Source organism: Synchiropus splendidus, chromosome 3 (assembly GCF_027744825.2).
Source record: "Synchiropus splendidus isolate RoL2022-P1 chromosome 3, RoL_Sspl_1.0, whole genome shotgun sequence".
NCBI lineage: Eukaryota > Metazoa > Chordata > Actinopteri > Syngnathiformes > Callionymidae > Synchiropus > Synchiropus splendidus.
In genome coordinates, this window is record NC_071336.1 from 27,424,866 (window position 1) to 27,447,767 (window position 22,902).

The 22,902-nt window shown below is 45.1% G+C and overlaps 4 protein-coding genes and 1 non-coding gene across 6 annotated transcripts; 4 read left to right on the forward strand and 1 right to left on the reverse strand.

Moving 5' to 3' along the window:
* Positions 1–496: 496 nt before the first annotated feature.
* LOC128756481 (ankyrin repeat and SAM domain-containing protein 6-like) lies at positions 497–9,051 on the reverse strand. 2 transcript variants are annotated; one of them, XR_008414236.1, is made up of 19 exons: positions 8,441–9,051; positions 7,693–7,911; positions 7,418–7,616; positions 7,201–7,351; positions 6,440–6,484; positions 6,174–6,378; positions 6,000–6,106; positions 5,624–5,775; positions 4,883–5,120; positions 4,751–4,800; positions 4,495–4,689; positions 4,268–4,430; positions 4,035–4,204; positions 2,759–2,951; positions 2,631–2,698; positions 2,454–2,570; positions 2,285–2,384; positions 1,743–1,807; positions 497–1,232 (listed from the first exon to the last, which is right to left on the reverse strand). XR_008414236.1 is itself a non-coding variant. In XM_053861035.1 (18 exons), the coding sequence occupies exons 1-18, from the start codon at positions 8,770–8,772 to the stop codon at positions 1,186–1,188; spliced, it is 2,751 nt and encodes a 916-aa protein (XP_053717010.1). In that variant the 5' UTR covers positions 8,773–9,051; the 3' UTR covers positions 502–1,185. The 2 variants fall into 2 exon arrangements, 1 of the variants encoding a protein (XP_053717010.1); XM_053861035.1 differs by lacking the exon at positions 1,743–1,807 and having other exon boundaries at positions 502–1,232.
* A 656-nt stretch (positions 9,052–9,707) lies between these two features.
* Positions 9,708–10,924, forward strand: rps20 (ribosomal protein S20). The gene is made up of 4 exons (XM_053861036.1): positions 9,708–9,870; positions 10,302–10,401; positions 10,572–10,645; positions 10,708–10,924. The coding sequence occupies exons 1-4, from the start codon at positions 9,733–9,735 to the stop codon at positions 10,888–10,890; spliced, it is 495 nt and encodes a 164-aa protein (XP_053717011.1). The 5' UTR covers positions 9,708–9,732; the 3' UTR covers positions 10,891–10,924.
* Positions 10,440–10,507, forward strand: LOC128756615 (small nucleolar RNA U54). Its single transcript, XR_008414293.1, has one exon. It is a non-coding gene; the product is annotated as a small nucleolar RNA U54 (small nucleolar RNA).
* A 546-nt stretch (positions 10,925–11,470) lies between the features above and the next one.
* On the forward strand, positions 11,471–17,846 carry zgc:56231 (uncharacterized protein LOC406257 homolog). Its single transcript, XM_053860102.1, has 19 exons — positions 11,471–11,481; positions 11,849–11,990; positions 12,068–12,160; positions 12,231–12,350; positions 12,468–12,606; positions 12,660–12,844; positions 12,908–12,995; positions 13,056–13,232; positions 13,297–13,408; positions 13,472–13,534; positions 13,732–13,878; positions 15,600–15,765; positions 16,032–16,196; positions 16,451–16,590; positions 16,659–16,824; positions 16,907–17,015; positions 17,317–17,384; positions 17,450–17,569; positions 17,637–17,846. Exons 1-19 carry the CDS (start codon positions 11,471–11,473, stop codon positions 17,844–17,846), a joined length of 2,421 nt encoding a protein of 806 aa, XP_053716077.1.
* A 1,145-nt stretch (positions 17,847–18,991) lies between these two features.
* On the forward strand, positions 18,992–22,745 carry rgs9bp (regulator of G protein signaling 9 binding protein). The gene is made up of 3 exons (XM_053860584.1): positions 18,992–19,503; positions 21,583–21,889; positions 22,069–22,745. The coding sequence occupies exons 1-3, from the start codon at positions 19,408–19,410 to the stop codon at positions 22,443–22,445; spliced, it is 780 nt and encodes a 259-aa protein (XP_053716559.1). The 5' UTR covers positions 18,992–19,407; the 3' UTR covers positions 22,446–22,745.
* Positions 22,746–22,902: the final 157 nt, after the last annotated feature.

A 22,902-nucleotide genomic window follows, 5' to 3' on the forward strand; every position in this document is an offset into this window, starting at 1 on the left:
CCAACAGGTCTCCAGCTTCTAATTAAAAGTTATATAAACACATTATCGGTGTGTTGTGGCTGCGGTAATGGATGAATAAAACTCCTCAGGGTGTCAACAAACACATAACGGAGCTGACGCTTCTGTGGAGAGGAGCGCAGCAGGGCGCGAGCGCCGCACTCGTTGGAAGAACAGAAGTCGACTGACACCCCGTGGTGAGAGAGCGGCATTGCAAGCTTCATTCAAAAATTTGTTTTTAATTTAAAACGAGCTATTCCAACTATTCGAAGCGGAGGCTGATGAGGGATGGTTGTGTTCCGTTAACTCTGGATCCTGTTAAATCTCCCCACTTGTTGTTGAAGGGCTTTCAATGGCATAAAGATGGCGCGTGAGCTCATCGTGCGTGCGTCTGAGGAATCGACTCCCAGACGACGCTGCCACTGATTTTTCTTTGAATTAAAGACATCGATCACAAAGGCATCTGGGAATCTGGGCTCCACATGAACAAACCATTCAATACTGGACGGCAAAAGAGAAAAAAAAAGTCAAAACAGAACCAGTGGAAACTCTTGCTCAGTGTACTTAGCTAAATTTATTCTGCTCATAAACTAACTCGTGTTGCTGCCATCTCAGAAATACAGCATGTTTTTCAAAAATGAAAGCATGTGATGTTAAATAATTAATTGTTTACTGATTCTGTTACAGTAATTACATGTTTACAAAACAACACAGAACATTAAAATTGTCCCTTGGTCTCCATTTCAGACTTTTGTCATTGCACTCAGGAAGTCTTCAAAGCTACTTTGAAAGTTCATATTCACTTGATCCTGTGCTGTGTTTGATTAAGACATGTTGCTGGGCGTCTTCATGCTGTCCCAGTTGACGTTTCTCAGCGGAGGAGGAGAAAGTTTTTCTTCCACACAAGGACACACACTTCTGTTGTGGTCAATTCTCAGTGAAGACTTAGTCTTTTCTTGGAGTTTACAAGGACTTGAAACATCCAAAACATGTCTTTTACTGGAACAACTCATGCGTATCCATGCAGAGGAGCGGACATCCCGCCAGGTTCATACGTCGCACACCTCAGCAGAGACTTTACTGATGAGTTCCGCGTCTTTTCCTTCATTAGTCTCTGCATCAAGGCCCAAAAGGTCCATTGGAGTTTGCTTAAGTTGGTATGAAGTGACTCCCGGTGACTCGTCTTGGTTACCTCTTGGTGGTGCGAACCTGGTGTCTCATCCAGTTGGTTGGTGCTGACACAGTAGGGACAAAAAGTTAAGATGTGTTTCAAAGTAACAAGTATATTTCACCGAACATAGATGTAAGTAGAAACACATTAAGTGTCAACATCAATACCGTTGTGGATGTAATATTATGTCCTATAATGTAATGCAACGTTTCTCTTATAACGACTATTTAGTCCAAATTTGACATCCAGATTATGATTCTTTACTTCTGCGTTTTTTTAAATTAAAGAACAACATAGACCACTTGTTTGGTTGTTAAGGATTTTATGTGACCCCTCTTTTTTAGTTGGACAAATAATTGCCTTCTGTATTCTAACGTATTCAGTTCTTGGTGGAGCCTTTACATAACAACAAGAATTTGATAGTTATAGTTTCTTCTGGAGCACACAGCAGATAAATAAATATGTATGTCATTTATGTATTATTAACCAAAATCTGCATCTTTTTTTACGTGACTGGATCCACTGAGGGAGGCAAAGAAGAGGGTGCAGACAGGGTGAAAGAGGTGCAGATTACCAAGATGGTTGCTTTCTGAAAGAAGGGTAGCAGCTGAAGTGAAGGGGAAGCTAGAGAGGAACATCCTGTGGAGAAGTTTGGAGACAAAGCTGGACGGCTAGTTTACACATACAACAAGTGTAGCTTGAGATGAAGACACCAAAAGAACCAACGGATGAGAGGAATGAGGACATGAAGAAGACAGGTGTGTCCAAGAAGGATGATGCTGTAGAGAGGTTGAGGTGGAGGGCGACCTGCAGTGGAAACCTCTGAAGGGAAATTAGCTGGAAGAAGAAGATGCAGCTTTGCAGAAAACACTTTGCCTTGGCTCAAGTATTCCCACAACATACCAAAACTGAGGTCAGCTTAGAACATTCTGGTCCGGACAGACTCATTTCCTGTCACTGCTGGTTGCCGTGCATGTTTGGAGTCAGCAGATCGAAGAGTCTGCTTCGTATTAACGTATCAGCTCTGGGTACAGGTCACGATGGGATGGATGACCCAAAACTGCTGAGGCGCTGCATTATTTCTGACTGCATTACTACGTCTCAGTTAACACTCACAGCGTGGTTGTGGCCCTTGTTGTCTGGAGTTGCTGGCGCTGCTCCCGAACGACGACTGGAAATTGTGAATGGTTTCTTGAAGAATCTGTCTCTCTCTGCCCTGATGTGATGAAATCGATGCTTTAGACAAACATGGAATCCACCGGAGAAACATGGCGGTGAAACGTACCTTGCCAGCGTTGAGCTCTGAAATTGCAGCTAAGATTTGTTGTCTTGGGCCGTCTGTTTTGATGCCCAGCTCTCTCAGGTCCCCGTCAGTCAAAGTGAGGAAGGCCTCCATGTCCACCTGGAGAACAGGTCCGTGATGTGAAGGAGGAAATCTTGAGCTATTAGTGGTGAACTCTACCTCCTGCTCCTCGAAGATGGGCTGGTATTTTTCCAAGGACAGCTTCTTCAGGATGCCAGAGAGCTCATCTGCCAGTGGAGGCGGAGGGAATCGATAAAGACGCTCGGCTTGTTTTGGACGAGTGTTACCTTCGTCAGTGATGGTGCCGCTGCTGGAGCCCCCGCTGCTTTTGGAGCGAGGGTGGGAGGAGGCCGAGGAGAGAGAATCCCCTGGTCCCGCTGGAGGTTTGGGTGTTGGAGAGGGAGACGGTGTCAGAGTGGGCGATGTGCTCTTGGAGGTTGAGGAGTTGCCGGACTGAGGTCTTTTCTTGATGTCCAACTTCTGCAAAATACAATTTCAACGTGAGAATCATCAGGTGAGAACTATGATGCTGTCCTGGACATGATCTGACTCTGACTTCAACAACTAATGCTCGCCAGGAAAAACAAATCTATGTGTCATTTAACCCTTAACTGACCAAGTCACCGCAGACAATTAAAGATCAAACTATCTACAGTGACTGAGAGCATTTTGAAGCACCATAAGTCCTCAAATGTTGATCCAACATAGAAACACCATCTGAAGCGGAGAACTACTGTGGTAGTACTCAGTATTTCAGCAGTAGCGCCATCCAAGTTAAAGCTCAGGAGTAGAGATGGACGTCATTTTCAGAGCCCACTAGGTGGCGCTCTCTGCTTTAAAATTGTAGGATTCAAACGATCATTTCAATGAAAAGTCATTATTAAACCGAAAGTGTTTCATGGTGCCTCAAGTCCATCACTACTCACGAGTCAAAAGTTACACTGGCTTTTTAGTACCATATACCTTTGAAGTACTAATGACAAAATGACAACTTGCACAGATAGTGACACTGCAAGTAAAAATGAAAAGTGTTTGTTTTGAAAGAAAACCAGTGGCACGGTGACAGTGTCACTTAAAATCATGCTGTGGCAGTCAGTGAGAGAAGAAAGACCATCAGGCTACGCAGTTCCAGTACACCAGCTGTAAAACACCTCAACATCAATTTGGAAAAAATAAAAACTGTTGGAGCGCTAGTGCTCAGAGCTTTGGTGAATAATAATAATAATAATAATAATGATAATAATAATAGCATAGAAATCACGTATAAACTTTCTTCCACAGGATATTTTTCAGCTCATTTTTCAAAACCTAAAATCAAAGCTAATTCTGGTGTCAAATATTAAAATGCGATAAATTATTAGAAAATGATTAATTATTAGAAAACTTCAAATTCCTTATTGATCTTAATATAATGATGAGGTGAATGATAAGGTTGAGAGGAATGTTGACTTCTAATACCAAAAAATCAATGACCATTTTCCTGAGCTTGGGTTTCACAACTCCAAAAACATCTCTGCTCAGAGGTCTGAAAGTTGGAGAACAGAAAGGCGATGGAAGACACACCCTCTTGGCGTGGATGTCAGGGAGACTGATGTCGGGAGGCGGCAGACTGGACACAGCAGCTGAACTCGGAGTCTGGCTCGGCTGCTTCTCAGGAGTCTTCACATCTATCAAACCTGCTGCTCGCTTTCTTTGGGCAGCAATCTGAGACAGGACGCTGTCTGCACTGCCACCTAGTGGCACACAGAGAAGGCATGACTTCAGGTGACACTACGATGGTGCTTTTCTGTACTAACCTGAGCGGTTGTGAGATTCCCGATTGACTCCTGCCACGCCATTTGATCCCCCGGAGGAGTGGGGGGAGTGGTAGTGGCCAGAGTTGGAAGGAGATGTGGAATTAGGACCCTTGGTGATGCTGGGGAACTTGATGGATCTGCTGACCACTCGACTAATGGATGTCTTAGGAAGAGAATTGGGAAGAAATAAAGATGGTTTTCAGTCCCACACGGACACAAACACTCACGATGTCAGAGTTCCCGCTGCTGTTCAGCTTCCTCTGTGGGGGCATGGGCAGCCTGGGAGCTTCACTCTTCCCTTCCCTGAGGAGGCGAGAGCGGTCAGAGTTCCACGGCTCAAAGTTGGAGGGTGGGAGGAACGGGGGGATCACAGCTTTCAGCTTGTCATTCGGCAGGCGTGTCAGGGGGGCGCCACTTCGAAGCTGCGGGGCGAGACATCGGAAGTTCAACAGACAGGTGTGAAACATTTCCACGTGTTTCTACCATCGTAGTGATGAGGAAGTCCTCTTTGTCCGACGACGTTCTCCCCACACCTGCCGAGCACAGAGAGTAATATTGCTTTGCAATATGGAGCCTCGACTGGGTCAAAAGAGTGCGTTGCTCGACCTGACCCACCCAGAGGATCTTTGGTCTTGACCGCCCACACTCCACTCACGTCGCTGCCCCCCAGGACAGGAGTGGACGGCAGCCCAGCTGAGGTGCCAGCGTTCTTCATGTTCGCCTTCATTGTAGCATCCAGCGAGGCGCCAGTGTCATCAGGGAATGGAGCCAAGCGATTGGAGGAAAGGCCGTGCCTCAGAGTGTGAGTCAGTTTGAGCCGCCGGAAGCGATTCGACATCCGACTCCACCAGGACTGTTGACAGACACTTTTACTGTTAGTTTCACAGGGATGAAGGGCCCTTTCACAAAACTACCACAATGGGGGGCCTGGTTTCAGGAGCTCTTAAAAATGTGAAAATGATAAAAGAAGCAAAACTTATAATCTTAGTGTGAAAGGGAATGGAAAAATGCCATTTCCAACAGTTTTAAGTCATTTTTTTCACCAAGGAAAGGGGCAATTTCCTTGTTTTTCCTTCCATGTATGGAATGCACAACAGAGAATTAACACCTAACATGTTCATTCAAGATGTGATCATTTCTAAAAAACTAAATTTTCATGAATGTCGTTATAAGAAAGGTTTCAGAGACAATCCCACATGTCTCTGTTTCTTTATGTATATCAAAGACAACCAAAGAGCCTGTCACTCTCAGTCGTTAGACAGGGTTTCTTTTCTTTGGAAAATCATTTGGAAATGATAGCGATTTCGTGGCATGACCTTAACGCATGGCTGATAAGAAAAAAAGACATTGCTTCACCTTCAACCCGCCTTTATCATCAGGCGGCACCGGCACAGTGCTCAGTGAGCTTCTGTTTTTAGGGTGGGCGAGCGACGTCCTGCCCCGCTGCTTGGACTTGTCCTTGTCTACCTGCATACAGACGGATGCTAACAACCGCACCAACTCCGTATCTGTGCAACACCAGAGCACAGAGGGGGATTAGAATGAAAAACACCTGATCGCTGATACAACCAAACACACCACGCATTTCAGTAGACCTCAACTTTATCGTGTGTGAGTGTGACCGGTGCTTCACTTGTTGCTGTGCATTATGAGACTCAAAGTATTAATAAAAGACCATCCTCATGACAACCACGACACAGATCAACAAAACAAAAGAAGAACTCGAGGTTACCTGGGTCATTCAGCAGCATGACCAGATCAAAAGCTGTGTAACCGTTCTTTGCTCTGAGGTTCACGTCCGCACCTTGACTTAGGAAATACTTGACAATATCTTTGTTCCTAGTGAGAGAGAGCACAAGGAAGTTAGCATTTGCAGTGTTTATTGGTCCACTGCTCACATCCTCACCCGTGGTACGTGGCCTGCATCAGGGCCGTCCACCCATGAACGGCGTCTTGTTTATCGATCTCGGCGTTCTTCTCCACCATCAGCTGGACGACCTCCAACTGACCGCTCACCGCCGCCATCATGAGAGGAGAGGCCCCTTCTTGGTTGGAGGTGTTCACCTGCGCAGGGTCTTCCTCCAGGATCTCCTTGACAAGCTGGGAGTTACCTGCACCAGCATGAGTAAATGTTATAGGGAGGTTCTTCGGCAGGACAGTGAAACACCATACCTAGTTTGAGAGCACTGAACACGTCTGGTCTTCTTCTCTCATCATCTGCGAAGAAAATCTGTGTATCAGGGCTTGTAATGAAGACATACTTGTCAGCTAGCATCAGCTGAAACTGCACAGTGGTTAGCTGGGAGCACAGCAGGTGTTAGCAACATCAAAGGAGATAAAGCCACTAGGTAGGACAATGGTCGCTGAAGCTCTCACACCCTTGTTAACTGTCGCTTGTGTTAGAAACCAAGAAGGAACCATGGAAACAAGACAGCTGCACAAGATGTGTAGCTGATGTTTTGACTCATCCTGGCAAAGTTATCATGCCAAAATAAAGTACTAAATACATATTTTAAATGAGTAATCAAATACATTTACAACTATTTCATTGAAATATCTGGAGCTTACACTTATTATTACTATAATATAAGATTATTTTTTTGACAGTGGTGTTTTTTGAGCAAGTGTAGAAACATCAAACATTCATTCAAATATTTTACATTTAGGATAAATCAATATTTTCATCAGAACACCCTGATCATCATATCCCTAATCGGGGGCCAGCTCAAGCGTTTCTGCATGAAAGGTGCCCTTAGCAATGTTCTCGATCCAATTCACAGTGTTGTATGACAGGGCAGAGTTGGCCCACCATTCTAGAACGCACTGCTGTGATATTCGTTTCATTCTATGACTCCACAAACAAACGCAGAAACATTTAAGGTCCAAACAAAAGGTTGATGAGTGATGAGTCAAAATGGAAAAGCTTCTGGCACCTGTCTGAGGTCGGACGGTGGTGATGGGGTCCAGATAGGCCTTAATGTCTCTCTGCTTCAGCTGCATGGCCAACTCGAAGGCCGTCTTGGACAGAACGTTGACCTGGTCAGGATCGGCCCCCCGCTCCACCAGCTGCTGCGCCACTGACGCCTTCAAATCAAAGACACGGTTCAACTGAAACTCACTCCATCTTCACTGACCAATCATGAGTCCCACCTTCCCGCTCAGAGTTGCGAGCATTAGTGGACCCCAGCCTGTGGTCTTCTGGGAATATCGTAGGTCGGAGCCCCACTCCAGCAGCAGACGCACTGACGCCTCGCTCCCATGCTGAGATGCCACCATTAATGCCGTAATGTCCATGAAGTCCCGGACTCCACCTCCCACACAGCCGTCCTCTGCCCCAAACCCTGGCGCGCTGTCAACAGTTGCAACCAACCTTAGTTCATGGAACCAACCCTGGGAACATTTTCTGGAGAAACGAAGGAGTCAACCTGCAGCTGTTGTTCGTGTTGCCATTAGATATAGCATCAGCAGCGACTGACAGATGATCATAGTCGTCGACAAAGGCGCCGGCCTCCAGGAGAAGCTTGAGCACGTGAGTGTGTCCCCCGCGGGCGGCCATCGTCAGGACACTTGCTCCTAACCTGTTCCGCCCGTTGATCTCTGCACCGTTCTCCAACAGGAGGTGGGCGACCGTCAGGTGGCCAAACCTAGAGGGAAGAGATTGGGAAGAGACATGTATCATTTCATGGAAACACACATCCCCAAATTCTCAGTTTTTTTTTGGAGGAACTGTGGATGACGTTTTCAGAATGTTAATACAGGTATAAAGACACTTAAAAAAAAAGACTAAACTTACCAGTTGGTTAAGTTTTTTAACCCCTTGATGCCTATCCTTTTTGAATTATTATTTTTAAGTGGTACACAACTGAATTTGAATTATGCATGTCATAGTATGCTTCAGTAAATAACTGTTTTGAAATTTGCATGAGTCACGTTAAATTTCTAATTTAACATAGTAGTTAAATGAAAACAAGACTCATTTGTTAATTCGAGAAGAGAAGAAATGGGAAATAAGAAAACAACATTTATAACAACTTAAATGAATTTATAAAAACCAAAATAAATGTGTTTTGGATTGTCCCCTTGTTAGAGCGTGTGTTTCTCTCATATCTTCCTTTTAAAATGATGAAAATCGATTTGGTCGCGACAGAAAACGTTAAGCGCGAGCAGCCCCACCTCGCCGCCTGCATCAGCGGGGTCCAGCCGTAGTTGTTGCGGCTGTCCACCGAAGCTCCCTTCCGGAGCAGAAACCGGACCAAGTTTTCGTGACCGCTTGCCGAAGCGAACTGCAGACCGGTGTTACCCTCCTCGTCGGTGCAGTCCACCGGCACCAGCGACAACATGTCCGCGGAAGTGCGGTCCTCGGAGCCAGCCTCGGAGCGGAGCCTGCTCTGCCGGCCGGACTCCCTCGCAGCCCCGGGCTCCAGGATCCCCCTGGCCGCTTCATAGTCGCCCTCGTCGCAGGCTCGGAGGAGCAGCAGGGTGTTAGCGGGGACGCCGAAATTCATGTCCGCCTCCACAACGTCAGTCCATGGACGCCTCCGTTGAAGTTTTCCTCATCGACAACTATCTGTTTTCCTCTGTCACTTGGCGGCGGCCTATTGTTAGTCATGACGCAGAGAAATACAGTGTATGGTCACTAACCCTTTTCCTGTTGACCACCACCACCGCAGCACCCTCATGACACTTCACTTTAATCCAGTTAACTAAGACAAAAGTTGGAATGTTCTACCCCCGTCCCGTTACTTGTTCAGGAATCTCGAGAGCATCACTGCAGCTGGACTGATTTTGCCGCTTACGCCCTTCAAAATAAAGGCCAACACGGAAGTCATCCTGGGATGCCATTTGATGTGAGGTATTTTTGAGCTAGTACTAATACCGTCTTTCCTTTTTTTTTTTTTTTATCAGTGGCGCTCGTTTCTTTACAGGGAGCCATGGAACATGTTCATTCAGCTTTGCGATAATATTGAGAAATTATTATCTAAATACATTTAAGTATGTTAGATAGAGGACGCTAAAAATAGGTGCCCAAAATACTGAAAAAAAACAACAATTAGAATTGGAAGATACAAAAACGAGCAAACACAAAACTGCTAAATAAATCAATATAATTTCATTATTATAAAAAAATAATGAACGATAATATACATTTTTTTGTTTAATTCGAAAGACTAAATTACCTGAATGTTTAAAATGACTAAGGATGAAAAGAATGACTCACAACTAAATACTAACTATCACGAAAGTGGAACAATTGTGCAAGTTACAACACGCTGTCCAGGAATAAATTACGGATTAATGATCAGGTGTTTTAAAGAATTTAAGTTGCTTATTGAGAATTTGATTCGAGCTGCACAGTGGGTGCTGCTAAATGTTATTTGTATGCATGTCCCACCTGTAACCGCTAGATGACGCTGTCTGCTCCGGCTACGTCTTGAATCATCAGCGAAGAAGCCGCAGAGACCCGGATGAGGCGCTCATATGCGACGCTCTCGCCTCCCATCGTCCTTTTCGCACGAGCTAACCACGTTGGTGGCGTCCGTTCCTGGCTCACCGCTGTTCGCTTGGATTTCTTCCGAATAAGTCGGTCAGGAATAAACACAATGGTACGTTGTGTGTCGGAAAACTTTTCTATAGTCGGCCCGTCGTGTTCCCGGGGGAATGTTTTGCTTTGTTTAATGTTGAATCGCTGATAACGTAGACCCGTTCCCACGCAGAGCTAATGCTACTCCTATCAAAGTGCCGCACAAGGAAGTTAACGCTCGATTTTCGTGTTTGTTTGTGCACATATAATCGTTGGAACGTATTTGTGATCAAATTTTACGTCATTTGGTTTTGGTCACAAACTATTTTCGTGCATCATTTGCGGTCTCGGCTCTGCCCGTCAATGGCGGGACGCTGGCTCGTTTGTTTTGCAAGATGGAAACTTTCCGCTTAAAAGGAACCTGATATATATATATATCGAGCTATATCCTCAAAAGATTTGTTCTGAAGTTGTTTTTGACCTGCGATTAATGTCCATTCACGTGACCTGCAGGCATTCAAGGACTCTGGTAAGGCACCTGTCGAGACTGAGGTCGCTATCCACCGCATCCGCATCACTCTGACCAGCCGGAACGTCAAGTCACTGGAGAAGGGTAACTATGTGATACCTTTGTGCGGTGTCAATATTCCTTAGCAATGAGGATGAATTTAAAATCAGTGATGAACCCTGATGACTGTATACGCTATTCTGAGCTCTCATCTGTAAACTCGCAGTTCAGTGGTGTCAGTGCTGCAGTCTGAATGTCTCTTTTCCCGTCTTCAGTCTGTGCTGACTTGATCCGTGGGGCCAAGGAGAAGAGCTTGAAAGTGAAGGGACCAGTCCGCATGCCAACCAAGGTACTGGAGTTGATGTAGTCCCTGTTGTTTCTGTTCAACTATTGACACACGTTGTCCTCCAGACTCTGCGCATCACCACCAGAAAGACTCCCTGTGGTGAAGGTTCCAAAACCTGGGATCGCTTCCAGATGAGGATCCACAAGCGTCTGATCGATCTCCACAGTCCATCTGAGATCGTCAAGCAGATCACCTCCATCAGCATCGAGCCCGGTGTAGAGGTCGAGGTCACCATTGCTGACGCGTAAATGCAGATGTTGCAATAAAAGAGGAAAAACACAAGTTGTCTTTTTTTTTTTTTGCTTGTGTATAGACAGTTTTGAATGTCTCAAGAACAGAGTGACAGTGAACTGTCCGTCTGTTTCTCAGTCTTTTGGTGTTGCCCTTCTGGTTGCTGCTGCTGGTTCTTCCCAGTCATGTCTACACCCTTCATATTATTTCACTACATCATCTTTTTTTTTTTTTTTCCCACTTGGCACATCAAGGCCCAGAGTGTGAGATGATGTGGAGAGCAAACGCATTTAAGTCAAGCCATTGCAGTTAAATGACTTTCATTCAGTTCTTGATACTGGCATGCAAGTGATGCATGATACTGAATGGGTTTTTTTTTGTAAGCTACATACTTAAAATGTGGAAAACATTATGTATGGCTCATGAGCAGACACAGCAGCATGTGTGCTCTGAGTGATGAGTTTCACATTTCCATATGGCTCCACTGCCTTTTTGTGTCCACAGCGTTTCAAGAGTACAGCTGTGGGACGGGGGCTGATAAGTCTGATCTTATAACCAACAAAATTATCTGGCTGTAACAAAATCACATTTACTATAATGGCTTTCTGGTATTTTCACATTCTGTTAGGTGGAAAAAAATGAAAAAAAAAAACAAAACTATCTGAACAATAATCTCTGAGAGATACAGGATGTCCATCCTCCAAAATATTAATAAATATTTAACAGAAGTAAAATGTCTGAATATAAAATCTCATATACGAAGCAGTTTCCAGCTGTACATGTATAATTTTCATACAGATTTTCGCTTATACAAACAAGGTAAATGTCCTACGCTAATCACCACAATGAGAAACCCTCACCTGTTGATGTCACTTCCTGAGTTGAACCTCACAGCTGCCAGCAGTTAGAGCTCATTACACGGTGGAGGTGAGCTCTTGAGCAGCTCTCTCAGTAAAGCAAGTGCCTTTCATTCAGTCGGGAATCAAGTTTTGGTCTGAATATTATCACTTTGGTGAGGAAGTGCTCGGACATGGATCCAATTGATGATGACAATCTGCAGCTTGAAGACATGGAGCTGACCTGTAACAAGTCTCCTGACAGGACCTCAACAGGGGCGGTAAATACTTCTTCACCAAACCTTCTCTTTCTGCTTGTCTTTCTTTGTTTTCCTGAACTGACCTGCACTTGTTTTAGAGTGAAAGCGCTGCTGCAGAGCCGCAGACCATGAGTGTGTATTTGAGAGTGAGACCTTTCTCCAAAGAGGAACTGGCTGAAGACGAGGATCAAGTACTGAATCGGAATCATCATCATCCTCCGGTGTTGGATCCGCTGTGTGAAACGACTGTTCTTGACACAGAGGTGTGTGGTGATCGAGAGTAGCCAGGTGGTGGCGCTGCATGCACCTAAAGGCTCAGCCTCCATGAAGAGCAGCGACAAGGGAATCGGAACGTCTCTGCATAAATTCTCCTTCTCAAAGGTCAGTGTCATGCATGAAACTGTTTCCCTTATTTACATGTACAAGGAAGTTTTACTGGTGTGGAGATGATGACTTGGCGGCTTTTCATTTTGGGAATAATAAATTAATGTCCCTTAGATTTTTGGACCAGAGACAACGCAGTCGGACCTATATGAAGACACTGTCAAGAGTGAGATGACTGACTTCTTGGATGGGAAGAATGTGCTGCTCTTCAGTTATGGTGTCACCAATGCTGGGAAGACCTTCACCATCCAAGGTACAAATATCTTGGGATGAAGGTGGTTGGAGTTTTGGTGAGTGTGTTGCCAGGTTCTTTGAAGGAACCTGGGATTCTGCCGCGAGCGTTGGGTGCGACGTTTGTGCACATCACTGGTCGCCACTATGATGCGATGGACCTGAAGCCTCACCTCAGAAACGACGTCCAGTTTCTGCACCCGGACAAAGTGAAACAGGAGAAGAGTGCAAAAGCTGCCATTTTTGCTTCTCTCAAAGAGGTGAGTTCCCTCTCTGGATCTGATCAACGTCACCGTTAGAATCATGTGGTCACTCCTCTGCAGGACTGTGACTTTGTCCGAACCAGTGAATCAGACAAGTCCTTGTCCACCTCAAGCCTCTCGACCTTTTCTTTCTCCGGCGACCAAAGTGGTGAGTCACGCAGATTTATTCAGATATACAGCCTCTGAATATACTTTTTCTTTAATGCAGTTGTGATGCCTGGTCCCTCTGACGCGGGGAGCAGCCAGTTCTCTCTGTGGGTGGCCTTCTTTGAGATCTACAATGAGTGCGTCTACGATCTTCTGCTCCCAAACTTCTGCTCGAGGTCCAAAAAACGTGCGAGTCTTCGCGTGTGTGACGACGGAGCAGGAAATGCTTACATCAAAGGTGCTCCCATTGTATTCCTTGTGACATGATGTTGCTACACCTGCGTGAAATCATCTATTTTCAGATCTTCAGTGGATCAACGTGCACAGTTTGGGCGAAGCCTGCAAGCTGCTGCAGTTTGGGAACAAAAACAGAAGTGCTGCGGCCACGAAAATGAACCAGTCGTCCAGCAGAAGGCACCACTCTTTCCTGCCCACAGCCTGATGTTTTCAAGCTTCTGATCGTGTTGTCCTCCACAGCCACAGCATTTTCACCATGAAGCTGCTGAAGATAGACGAGGGGACGGTGAAGAACATCTCGGAGTAAGTCCTCTAACCATTCCAGAGAACCACCACAATGGGGAGCTCTTGAGCACAATGATGCTTTAACAATTAATATTTTAATAATAAGTTGGGACGTCCCTGATTTTGACTGGGTTTGAGTGCAGATTCTCCACTGGGCGTCTCTGAGTAAAGAGAACTTTTGTGTTAACGTGTAATGAGGTTGAAGCTGTTGGCAGGTTCGCTCTGTGCGACTTGGCCGGTTCAGAACGATGCAACAAAACCAAGACCATCGGGGAGAGACTGAAGGAAGCAGGAAACATTAACAACTCCTTGCACATTCTGGGGAAGTGTATCACCGCTCTGCGGAACAATCAGACGGACAGGTACGGATGTGTCCTCTACGACTCATTGTGTTTATGTTGGACTTCTTATGTTGTTGAGCCTCATGTCCTCCTTCACCACCTCCATAAACCTCCTCCTTGGCCTTCCTCTCCACCTTCTGCCTGGCAGTTCCACTTCACTTATTCTTTTACAACCCACTGCTAAAAAGCACTCTGACCACTCGACCCTACTTCAACTACCATAATGCACAGCAACAGTTAATGCTCATGTAAAACTTGCTGACTGGAGCCAAAAGTTGGCAATTATCTTGTTACAGTTTGAAAAAAAAAAATGGTATGGCATTTAAAGCAGGGGTCACAAACTGATCCTCAAACGGGGTGCAGGTGTTTGTTCCAACTAGGGACGCTCCGCTCAGGGTTTTTGCCACCGATACCCATCAGCCAGAGTGCTGATCATCACCGACAATGATCAAATGGATTGACAATGAATTTGTAAATTAAAATGATGAGACCGTTTGTGTACATGATGTGAAAACAACCATTAAATCATTTTAATTCAGACACGTTTTAATATACCTCTTCAAGAAGGCAAAAAAAAAAACAAAAAAAAACACGCTGAATGTGGCAACTAGTCTGTCTAAAGGACAACTGAAAAACATTTAATTTGATGTGAGTTGTCGCAGGTGAATCTCTAGAGACTGTGCTACGTCTGTGAAATGTTTACATACTGTAGCGGGACTCTGAGATGGGGAGCACTGCATTTATGAAGGTTAGCACTCTGGACGTTTTTAGAAGTGTCAGATTCAGGTGGCTAATGAACGTTGCACCTGACTCAAACGGCGACGGACTCGGTCGTTTCCGTCTTCTCATAAACGACACCTGTGAAAGGCTGCTCATCTCACTTGGTGAAATTAATGATTATTTCTTGGGCAATTAGTTTAGCATTCCGAATGTCACAACCTGCGGTTGTTGCTAGCATCAGCTTTGCTGACCGCTGCTTAGGAACCAGCGGTCTCACTTCGCAAGTGCTGGTGATTTAAATGTCGTGTTTCATTTGAAGCCGCTTCCCTGCGCAGCATTTTCCCGCGCATGTGCTGCAGGATGCAAAATTTACACGACAGATTGAAAGAACCTCCAGAGCAGACATGCTGCTGCCCTGTGAGTAGGGAGGATTGGACACATCACAACCAGCAGGGCTTCATCAGAGCACCAGGTGTCACATGTGATCAGTTGTTGTGATCGGCAGTGACAGGTAGTGATCGGCATTCACCGGTCACATTGAAATCGGCCGATCACGATCGGTGACCGATCGATCGGAGCATCCCTACGTCCAACCAAACAAAACACACCATTTAGCCAATCCGCTGCAGCAGAAACAAACGGCATCACACTGACAGTCTTCAGACTCCTGATTGGTGAAAGGGTGACTGGTTGGAACGAAAACCTGCACCCGTTGTGTCCCTTTCAGGACCAGTTTGAGACCCCTGTGGTAAATCAATTAATATCTGAAGCTCTTGTGGGCCCTATAAAATGACTTTGCTGGGCTGGATTTGGCCCCAAGGCCTTGAGTTTGACACTGGATTAGAGGCTCACACGGCAGATGGCGCGATTACATCAACAAGGAGTTGAACACCACCTTGTCAGAGCTGGCCAGGTGAAGGGTAGTAACACTGTCCCTGATGCTAATCCTGATCCACTGCAAATGATGAGTCCTAAGACGATTAAACAGAACTTAAAGACCTGTCTTTTTTTTTTTCCACCAGGGTGAAGAGCAGCTGCATCCCCTTCCGGGAAAGCAAACTCACAAAGCTCTTCCAGTCGTACTTCTGTGGCAAAGGCCGAGCTTCCATGATTGTCAACATCAACCAGTGTGCTTCCACCTACGACGAGACCCTCCATGTCATGAAGTTTTCTGCCGTCGCCAAACAGGTCAGAGTCGTCCGTGACGCAGAAATGGGGATTGTTTTCTCCACACAAAGTAGTGGTGCGCTTGTGAGGCTTCATGAAACAGCGTCTTCATTTTCAGAGCTCAGCAGGTGGCGCTCTAGTTTTCCATATGATGTGAGGTTTCATTAAAATGCTTGTAAAATCCAAAAGCTTTAGAGCAAAAAGTGCCATCTAGTGGGCTCTGAAATACTGACAGTGTTTCATGAAGCCTCTTGAGCCCTTCACTACCGCCATGTTGTCATGTGCAGGTGGTCCCGCTGGTGATTCCAGACAAGCCTATGGAGTTCCACTCTCCTTGCCGGGTCGAGTGTAAAGGGAAGCCTCTTCTCAGGAGCCAGTTGATCGACAGCCCTGCACAGGAAGGCTGTTTGTCTGATGACGACGAGGCAGACGTGTCCTCTCTCCCACACAATGTACCTTTCAAAATGAAATCGTTGTTCAACAGGCTTTTAGCTACGAGGGCGTCTGCAAAACGTGGAAAAAATTGACTCCCGATTGTCCACCGTAGCTTGGCTGCCAGATGCTGCCATAAGATGCCGGCGTAAGATATGGTGGAGAATCTGGCGTCCATTTTTTTTTTCATCTTCTATACAATATTTTGTTGCCAAGTCTCATGTTCAACGGTTGAAATGGTCGCATCAACACATGTTGCTTCTGATCTTCACAGCAGCTTGTGAGCTTGATCGAGAGTCTTCAGAAGAAGCTTCAGGCTGAGCGGAACAGAAACCTGGTGCAGGAGATGGAGATACGTAAAGAAATGGGCGACGCCATGGTGGAGCAGTACCTGAAGTGCGAAGAGCGCCGTCGGTATGTTGCCTCTGTTTAACGGCGCTTTGGTCGGTCACGTGAGAGTAGAAGCCAGTGTGGCTGTGTAGACAGCAGATCGAGGAGCTGAAGGAAAGCCACCAGGAGAACTTGGAGAACACGTTTCAAATGTACAAGGATGCCATCAAAGAGCACGCCTACCAGAGTGCCATGAACGATCTGGAGGACGACTACGTTCCTCTGGAGGAGTTCACTGCTGAGCAGGAGAAAGTAGAGGTGCATCTTCTACTTGACCTTTTTTCCTTAAAGCTAAGCTTGACTTTTTCTAGTCAATACGGTCAAACTTGCACACCTGCAGGCTCTCACACTGAAGCTGGCGAAGCTGGAGAAGTTGCCATGTGGTGCTGAAATTCCAGTGATGGAGGACAAGTCATGCCAAACTCAACCCTCGACGGCAACTGAAGCAGGTTTGGTTGGGGCAAGTTTTTGTTTGGTAGTTTAGTCTTCACCAATATTAAACCTTTTGTTCTGGTACAGTGCTAGGTAGTGGTGTGCTAATGTGGTGTCATTCGAGCCTCATCCTTTTCAGTGGGTGGCGCTCTCTGAAAATGTGTGGTTTCATTGAAATGGTGGTTCAAATTCAAACACTTTAGAGCAGAGTAGCATCTGGTGGGCTGTGAAAAAGAGGACAGCTTGGTGAAGCCTCATGATCTGGTTGCTCTGCTGCACGTCTCCACGTGCTGATGATATAGTGTCACCCGCCCACAGATGACCATCTCAAGCGTCTGTACAAGGAGAAGTGTGCCATCGAAGAGATCTGTGCCGGGAAACAGCAGGTGACGCAAGTCAACATTTCAGTGCCTCAGTCTTCAGACACGCGTACTAAACCCAATGTCTTCAGTTGATTTTGTCTTTGGAGAGAAGACTGCGAGAGCTCAATGAAACACTGGCCACGGTTCGAGAAGGTTTCCTGGACAAGTCGACTGAAGTGAAAGATTTGCAGAGGAAAGTCAACGAGCAGGTATTTCGATATCTACTTGTGTTCAGGTTTCCAAAAAGTAAATCTTTGGCTGGTTTGGTCCATCAAGACGAGGTCGGTGGAGGAGCTTCTGCACCAGACTGTTGAGAAGGACATGGAGATTGCGTCCCTGAAGGAGGAACTGTCCAAGGTCACAGAAAAATCTCCGGTTCCGCAGAAGCCCAAACGAGGAATCCTGGCCAACATCAGGGAGGCCGTCACGTCTCCTCGGAAAGGAGCGATGACCCGCTCGCTCCGGAAGACGGTGCGCAGCAAGTGACTGACGCCTGGATGATTCTCTGTGCTGTCTTTTAGTTTTTAAACTTATTTATGTCCGATTTTAAATAAAGGTTCATATGGACATGTGAGTTTTGGTTACATTTCCCCAACAATTGCAGGCTGTTTAAAGATTCAGTCAGTCTGAAGCAAAGTGGGGAGGAAATCTAAAACGTTTCATGTGCTACAAAATGTGTCGAATGTATTTAGACAGTTCAAAACCGTCATCCTAATGTAGATATGAACTCAATTTTTCTTTTTTCCGCACATGGCACATTCGCTCATGTCTTGGTTGTCCCACATAAAATTAACTTTCATTGACGAATTTCTTGAAATTTGTGTGACAATACATTCCCATCCCTGTGACAAAGCCCATGATGCACTGCAACAGTTGACACTCTTCAAGTTAACTGGATCCAAAGGTGTAAGTGAACTTAGCATGTTGATTTTTAGGATTTCTTTACTTTTGACAATTTTTGCTTTTTTTTTTTCCCAGCTACTTTTTTCACACGCTCTGAACCCTATTTCGCCTTGAGACCTATGAATTTACAGGTGTTTGACTCTGAGCAGTGGTGGAAAGTGCTTTGAGCATTTTAATGTAAATTAAACAGCTGTAATGTGAATTAAACAGAGGCAGAACAGAGTGTGTTTTCAACACTAATCTTTAGGCTGGACCCTAAACAATAAGTGATGTCATGAATTCTCATATTTTTTAACCGAGCATGGACATCGCTGATCTCTCTACACGTCGACTGTACAGACCATTGTGATGTGTGTACAAAGTCTTTTCTTGAACAGAGCTTCTCTCGACGTCGTGGCCACCCCGTGTGTCCTTCACTCAACTCTGGAAGTGATTGTCCGCCAGCCTCGCTGAGGATAACAAAGTGCGTCCATAGGCGCTAAAGATAGAAATCCTGTCAACATCCATACATTTGCGTCTTTAGAGGCATCACGGCAGGGAATCGCTCCTTTTGTGAGCACTGAACCTTGAATCAACCTGGTTAAAAGAGGCCATCCATTATCCAGAGCCTGAGGGAGGCGGCGCCACAAAAGCTAACCCTAATGGGACCAACCTTTTTTTTTTACCTCCCTTTACATGTTTCATTCTATTCCCCCAATACGACGTCTCATCAACAAAATGGAGAACATATTTGCAGCCAAGTTACTGGTGTCGTGCAGGAGACGGGGGCGAGAGTGCGCAGTGGCGTCCCAGTGAAAGCTGCGCTGCGGTGGAGACGGCCAGCTGCTCCGCTCCCAGTGACACTTAATGAGATTAGATGTTTCGTCTTAGTCTGCACCAGTGCAAAGGGGGTCAGCCTCGGGATTAGCACCTTGCTCAGGAGTGACATCACTTCAGCTCACTTTTTTTTTTATTTTTAAACAGCAATTCTTTCCTCTTCCAGTCGATCCGCTTCAGGTCATGGATTCGACTGCTGAGTGGGATGTTTTGAAGGACCATGTGAAGCTCTCTGGAAGTTCTGCTCTTGAATGAGGCAAGTGAGAGAAGGAGGCAGCTCGAGAGGAGAGGCACAGCTGTGGATGAGTCTTCTGGACCGGTCACCCTCATGCCACTGGGAAATAACAAAGTGGGTGATGACAGCACGGTTGGCGCGAACAAAGCTTCGGCTGACGGGAAGACTCTGGTGGACTCTCTGGTGAAGGTAGGAGCCATTCATAACTTCTTCCATCTTTATTGAACATGTAGGTGGGGAAATGACAGAAATAAAACCTGGATCTTCTACTCCAGCGTAGACAAGTGCCACCATGGCTGGCTGCTGCCTGCAGGGGAAAAAAGCACTCTGACTCCATGGAAGTTTTTGCTCCACCGCGTTCAGCTGGCAAAATCTTGGCATCATTTTATGACAGAAGCTACAAACCACAAGACCAGTATATTACATAGTTGATGAGAAAGAGTTTTATATTATCTATGAAAATATATTTGTGTACACTAGCCATCAAGGCAGCCATATTCAATAGCAAATTAGCTTCTCTAAATATTGGAGTGACAGATACCTGGCTTATCTACAAATAGATGTTAAGGAGATTATATTTCATGTTTTCACTGAAATCTCACCTGCTTATCCTCCAAGAGGTCAGTTTCTTGTTGCAGCTTTTTTATATATTGAAATGAAAAATTGCCTTTATACTATGAAGCTCTTTTCATTTCATAGATGCCATAGAACAATGTGGAAAAAATGATGCTTTAAAAAAATGTAGCATTAAGAATGTTTTAATGCTCCAGACATTGCTAGCCTGGTGGGAAACCAGGAATGCAATAATGAGGAAATTAATTAAGAAATGAAAGTGTGAAATGATGAAGGAAAAATAAGCGTGATATAATAATAGTAATATAAATGGAAATGTGTAAAAAAGGGACATAGGTCCACTTTGATGACAGTATATTACCTGCATTTACTTCCTCTTTTATCATCGGATCGTGACTCTCGTTGCTTCCTACACAGACCAGCTGACCAATCACGTACGAGCACAGGCTGGCACGTCTTTAGACGGGATATGACACATGAGTTAGCACGACCGAAAGTTGCTAGCTGCTGTCGTACTAGTCAACAGGCTGCTCCAGCGTCTCTGTCTCTGCCTTTGTTTCCATATTTACTTTCTCAGTTTGGCACTCCTGGCATTCCATATCATAAAGAATATCTAAACTAAAAAAACTAATTTTATTTCAATCTGTAAAATTATTATTAAGTTACATTTTGGGTTAAGTGTTTTTTTTTTTTTTGACTGAAATATTTGTATCAAGGCAAAATTTTTGAGAAAATAATGCGGACGTATATTGACTGTCATTTAGTAAAGGGGTTGTTGTATCCCAGAATGCATTGCAGGAAAAGATGTTCCTCCAGCCATGTTTGACATTCTCCGCGAGTAATGTGCGGGACTTCTTATCGAACTTGCAGTACTTTAGTGATCATGTGTTTTCCAGCTACACAGTCTGCTTCTTGTGTGACAAGCTACTTTATTAAATCATGATATTATTACCCTGCTGGTTGAGTTTGAGTCCCCTGAAGTAGCTCAAGGTGGGCAACTGAACTCACACAACTAATTATTGACTGGAGTTATTATGATCATTATTATTTTTATCTTTATTTATTTTTTTTTGACCCATCGTATTTCTCATTGACTCATTTCTCATAGGCCAGGGGTTCTTAACCTTTTTGATCTCGGGGCCCACCTTTTCCAGAACCAATGTATCCAGACGATATTTGTCATCAAAAGGTCCAACCAGCAGCAGAACCAGGTGCAAGTCATGTTCATCAAATTTACTGAAGAAAAAAAGATGAGAAAATACCATTGATGCAAACTGTTGAAAAGTTGGAAAAACTGTATAATGTGAATACAATTTTGAAAAAAATAAATATAATAAAACAACTTCTAAATATCATAAAGTATTTTCTTTTTCATAAATAAACTCTAAAGAAGATAAGTTAAATGTAAATGAAAGTATCGCCATAAAATGTTTTTACTGTAGGGGGCGCCATCACTTTCTTCATCATTGTTTCTTTTTAAGAACTTTTTCATAGTTGGTAACTATCACAAATTTACAGTACACTACTGCTATGTGGCAAGAGTATAAAAACTGAGCATCTCACATCCCAGAGGTGTAAAACAAAAATTTTCAAGCAGCCCTCTAGGGCGTCGCTCGCGACCCAACCATGGCCTTGTATGGGTGGAAATCTTGACCAAAACACTGTGTTTAATCCCACTCATGTGACCCCGGACAGGTGGTGGCCTGCTACAGGCAGCTGGCCTCGTGTGTCGGCGGCTCCACCGACAGTCTGCAGCTGCGAGATGAACTGCGGCAAACACGAGAAAAAGCCCAGACGCTGGCCGTGTCCATCTGCCATCACCTGACCCGACACCTGCGCGACAGGAACCTGCCGTCAGAGCAGAGGAAGGAGATGGAGCTGCTGTGGGTCACCTTCTCTTCCTGCCTGGAGCTCCACCATGTTGACATGTGCAAGGTGCTGAAGATGTCTGAGCTTTTCGCTCTGGCCAACGCCGCGGCGCTGGTCAAGACTGGGGTTGAAGGTAAAAGAAGAAACGGATTTCCTTTTCAAGACGTGCATGGCCATGGCTATGATCAAATATTTTAAAGATGAAAATAAACCTCAACCTTCACAAGCTGCAAAAAAACTTTTTGTAGCAGTACAACTAGTAATATTTTCTGTCATATCTTTAGATCAATAACTATGGAGTCTGGTCCACAGGAGGCGTTGGGGAAGTCGCAGCTCGGGCCCTGAGTGTGGCTGACCTGAACCCGGCCCAGAATCCAGCTCTGCCCAACAGCCTGGAGCATCAGGAGCGCAGCGCCACGGAGCAGGAGATCAGCCAGATCGACCACATGATCGAGGACATGGAGACGAAGGTCAACGTGATGAGGTGGATGGTGGAGCCGCTCGGGCCCCAGTACCCGGAGCCACTCAGCCGCAGCAACAGTGCCTCCTTGGCGCTGCTCTCAGTGGACGAAGAGGAGCCTGGACCCAGACCTCTGTGCCAGCAGAACCGCGTCTTTGTGCTCTTCTTGCTGTGTCTTGTGATTCTGGTCGCGGCTACTTTATCAGCATGCATTGTCTTTTTCTCATGATGTGAAGCTTAGCAACACCCTGGAACGTAAAATGAGCTGCTTCAACTTTGCTCTCAGTTGCATAGTTATATCTAATGAATATTCTCTAAAGCAAAATGCTGGAATAGACCCAATATTTGATAATCATAACAGCCTGCATGATTCAAATCCGCGCTGTTCATGAGTGCTTTGTAGGAAAGAAAAGCTTTCCACTTCCATTTGTGTGTTTGATGTAAACATTGAACTTTCATGTCTTATAAAAAGCTCATCTTTAACTTGTTATCATTTTAAATATTTGACACATTTTGAAAATAAAGATAATCAATGTGTCTCATTTAAGGCTGTAACGTTTTTTTGTCCTCATGGGTTGCATTGGAGGGGCTCCTGTAATAAACCATAAGGTGTTTCAAACTTATAATGACGCGCTGATAAAGATTGAATTTATTTTGAAAGTCTCGCTGTGGACGGTGGGTTGTAA